At 39.1% G+C, this 3708-nt stretch overlaps 1 protein-coding gene across 1 annotated transcript; it reads right to left on the minus strand.

Moving 5' to 3' along the window:
- Positions 1–996: 996 nt before the first annotated feature.
- LOC118232751 (lactose-binding lectin l-2-like) lies at positions 997–3708 on the minus strand. The gene is made up of 6 exons (XM_035427821.1): positions 3639–3708; positions 3406–3479; positions 2746–2861; positions 2236–2370; positions 1220–1340; positions 997–1134 (listed from the first exon to the last, which is right to left on the minus strand). Exons 2-6 carry the CDS (start codon positions 3464–3466, stop codon positions 1061–1063), a joined length of 507 nt encoding a protein of 168 aa, XP_035283712.1. The 5' UTR covers positions 3467–3479; positions 3639–3708; the 3' UTR covers positions 997–1060.

Here is a 3708-nt window from a genome sequence, read left to right on the forward strand (position 1 = left end):
GTGTATTGGATAGTTCGAAGGGGATCCTCACTCATTCATTCAAGCCCCAGGATTGGGTAAAGGCAGTACAATGTGAGGAGCCCTCAGCCACGTAGCTCTGATGGTAAGCTTTCCCCAGGGCTAAAATGCTGAACACAAATCCCACTTTCATGACAGCAGGTCACATCTATACACCAAGGACAACTGGTTTAGCTGGATGTGACCCCCAGGAACATAACCCTCCATTTTTTTGCCCTGTCTGTGTAGATTCTCTGGTTTTTCTGGAAAAAAGGAGTTACATAGGGACCTGTATCTCAGGCTAAAATAGAAATACACCAATCTCAAGACCCAAAAAAGCAAGAAAAGTTGTTAAGTACCATCAAAGTTTGAGATTTATAATAAAATAAATAGCCTAATACAAAATAAGCCAATTTCTACAGTCAGTAGAGGGCTGCCAATGTCCCAGATAAATATAGTTTCCCCCAGAATAACCTGAACGTTTTCAAACACAGCCCCATGCAAGAATATCATGACTTGACCACGCCTCTTCTGATGTGTCCCATGGCACTTTTGCCGAAGGCAGAAGCCATAGTAGTGTTTTGCAATGGAAATGAACTAAATATTGAAATTACGGCAAAAAGTATCCTGACACGTTATTTGTCAAGTCTTTGATGTACGATCACTTCAATAGCTTCATTGAAACATGCTGGGGGGCACAATTAGAGGCATATGCAAGAGCCCAGCCTTTCTACAGGATAATATACATGTTTTTGTGATTCAGGTGCAGTCGGCAGGTTTGAGTATGTTTTGAATTTTGGTAATTTGTAAATTAAATATTCTCTCAATTCTTTCTCATTATCACATATATAGAGGAGATACAGCTGTTTCAATCAAATGTAAGTTCCAGCGCAGCCTCTATTCTCTGGTGAACTCTGCTGTACTTCATAAAAGGTTTCTGAGTTTTCTGTTTTAATATAAACATAAAAAAACCCAGACAGAAAGTATTGCATTCTTGAGGAACTTTATTAAGAGACACACAGCAGCCTCTTCATGAGCTGATTCGCCTTCATGCAGGGCCAAATCAGTTATTGGATCTCAAGGAACAGATGGACGGATACTTTCGGTCACATTTAACATCGTTCCAGTTTTTCTTGCCTATGGGTAAAAAATAAGAGAGAGGAATCAGGTTACGCCCATCATATTTCTCCTGCAGCGATGGAGATAAGGAGAGAATGCCTACCTCCATAGTTTGAGTGCACACAGTCCTCTTTGCCCCCAAAGTTGTTTGGCTCTGCCGGATTCCACCTTGTATAGTCTTTACCGCTTGCTCTTGTACCATCGGACCACAGCCATGTTTTCTCCTGAACAAGGCAGAGGCACATCAAGATGCATCAGCAAAATGTGCATTTTTCACAGAAAAGCATTTACATGTAAAGTGTCAGTGTATTTATTAAGGGTGGGTACAGGCAATGGATTTATCGATTACTCGTCGGATACGCGCCTACTTAATATTCTCATGAAGCTTATGCATGTACAGATATCTATAAATGAACTTGGTTGCATTTATTCATTTATCATACAGTATGTAAAAAAGAAACAGGATATTCATCTAATATGAACAGACCAAAGCAAATACATATTTTTAAACGCATGTTTTGATTGAAATTATACTTTCTGTGGGAAAGCCATGGCATATGTGGCTTGAGGTCTGAGGGTCTGAGCATTATACAGTTTGAATGCCCTGTGCTGAGGAAAATTGCCCCAGGCATATTTACTACCCCCATCAAATGTAGTGAAAACTCACATTTCAAAATATGTGATTCCATTGCAATGGAATAGTTACTAACTGTAAGTATTCCAGCAAATATCTCATAGCCTATATCACTTAGCAATGGATATATTGTTCTATTACCTCAACTGGTTTACCTAATATTAAAGTTCTGTTTTGTTTTAAGTCAAAATGGTCTCAATGCTTGTTTATCACAGATGGCTAGCAGGCCAATATTTGAAACAGAGCCTAAACTTTAAGAAAGAAGAAAACTGATTTGGAATCAAGTGCATTATGAGATCACTCGATCTGTGAAATAACTGAAAATCACCATCCCTGGTATTTGGGCATCACATTTAACAGCACACGCAAACACAGATTTAGTAAGTAATTAAATACTATTAAAGACAAGACAGAATACAAGATGTCTTTACCATATTCTAAACAGCGAGGATTCAATAAATTGAGCAGAAGCCCTCCCACAGTACCTTGTGGGCATCTGACAGTCCAATCCAGAATGGGCCATTTTTATCATCCAGAGTCTTATGGAGATGCTTAAGAAACTCATGTTCATCTTCATTGTGCTCTGAGACCAGATTTCCCCCAAGATGCAGACAGTTTAGCTGAGAGAGGGAGAAAATTGTGTTTGTTTTCTGTTTCTTGTCATTTTCATAAAATTGCAAGTGGCCAATATCTAATGCATGTGTAGCTTTAATGATAAAAATCTTTTGGGAAATGCGTAGTGAAAACAAACTCTTTGTTCACGTCATTTAGGCTACATTGAATCATTCAATCAAACAGTAGAAACTAAGCTGTAAGCTATTTTTTTTAAATTTTACTCAAACATTGATCGTCATTGCAATATGCAGACATCAGGGAGAGGGTAGAGGGGAGAGAATGGCAGCACTGCAGTGACTGGGCCAACATATAGCCCACAGCACAGCAAGAACAGCATCTTTAAACACCGCAGAAAGTGAACTGCTCCTTTAAGATTTTACCTCAGCATCAAGCCATGTCTTCTTTTCAGCCACGTGATGGAAACAGCGGTCTTCGTAGTTAAACCAACCTTCAGGGCAGGAACCCTGACAAAATTCTATCGCAGCACCTTGACACACTGAGAGCACACACACAATATAACATCACTGGTCTGCTGGCTAGTTTGCTGGGAACATCTCTGACATAAAAACCACAATAAGGATCCATGCCTTGTTGAAGAGTCTCATATTTCTTTCATACAGTGTGCCCTCGCAAAACTGCTATAATGTCCAATGAATGTAGTTGCCAATGACCATGTTATGCACTTTTGTACGTTGTTTGGATAAAAGGGTCTGCTAAATAAATAAGTAATTTAATGTAATAATGTCAGGGAAAACTGTCATGTCCAAACATGTCATAAGAACCATTGACTAAGAACTGACATTATGCATGTTACAATAAATCAGCAAGCACTCAAAACATTTGAATCCAGGAAGGCCAGGTTTCGCCACTCCCACATAGAATGTGGCTTACAGCTAGAACATCAAAGAGATGAGTATTAGAGTATTAGCCGTTTGTTGTTTTATATTTTGTGACCAAGTCCTTTCGTTTTTTGTGAAATACATTGTGACAATATTAGACTCTAACACTTTCACCTGGAAAGAATGTAAGTCAGAACTCACCCAAAGTCATGCTGGACACAACAGCAAGAAAGAGGAATGCGGACAGTGTGAAGGAGCCCATGATGACTCTTTAGCTGCCAGAAGAGATAGATACATCGACATCATCCATAATGCAATGCAAGGTCAATAAAGAGACACAAGATCAATAGAACAATGATAAGATGGGCTGTTTTTACAGCTCATCTGATTTTTTATATTGTATCAAAATAAGCCAAGAATAAGTGTTTCGTTACCATATGACAGCACGTTGAGATTTTGCGTTTTCTTCTTCTTGTCCTGACTGAGCCGATCCTGACCCTTTAT

Source organism: Anguilla anguilla, chromosome 8, assembly GCF_013347855.1.
Source record: "Anguilla anguilla isolate fAngAng1 chromosome 8, fAngAng1.pri, whole genome shotgun sequence".
NCBI classification, from domain to species: Eukaryota; Metazoa; Chordata; class Actinopteri; order Anguilliformes; family Anguillidae; genus Anguilla; species Anguilla anguilla.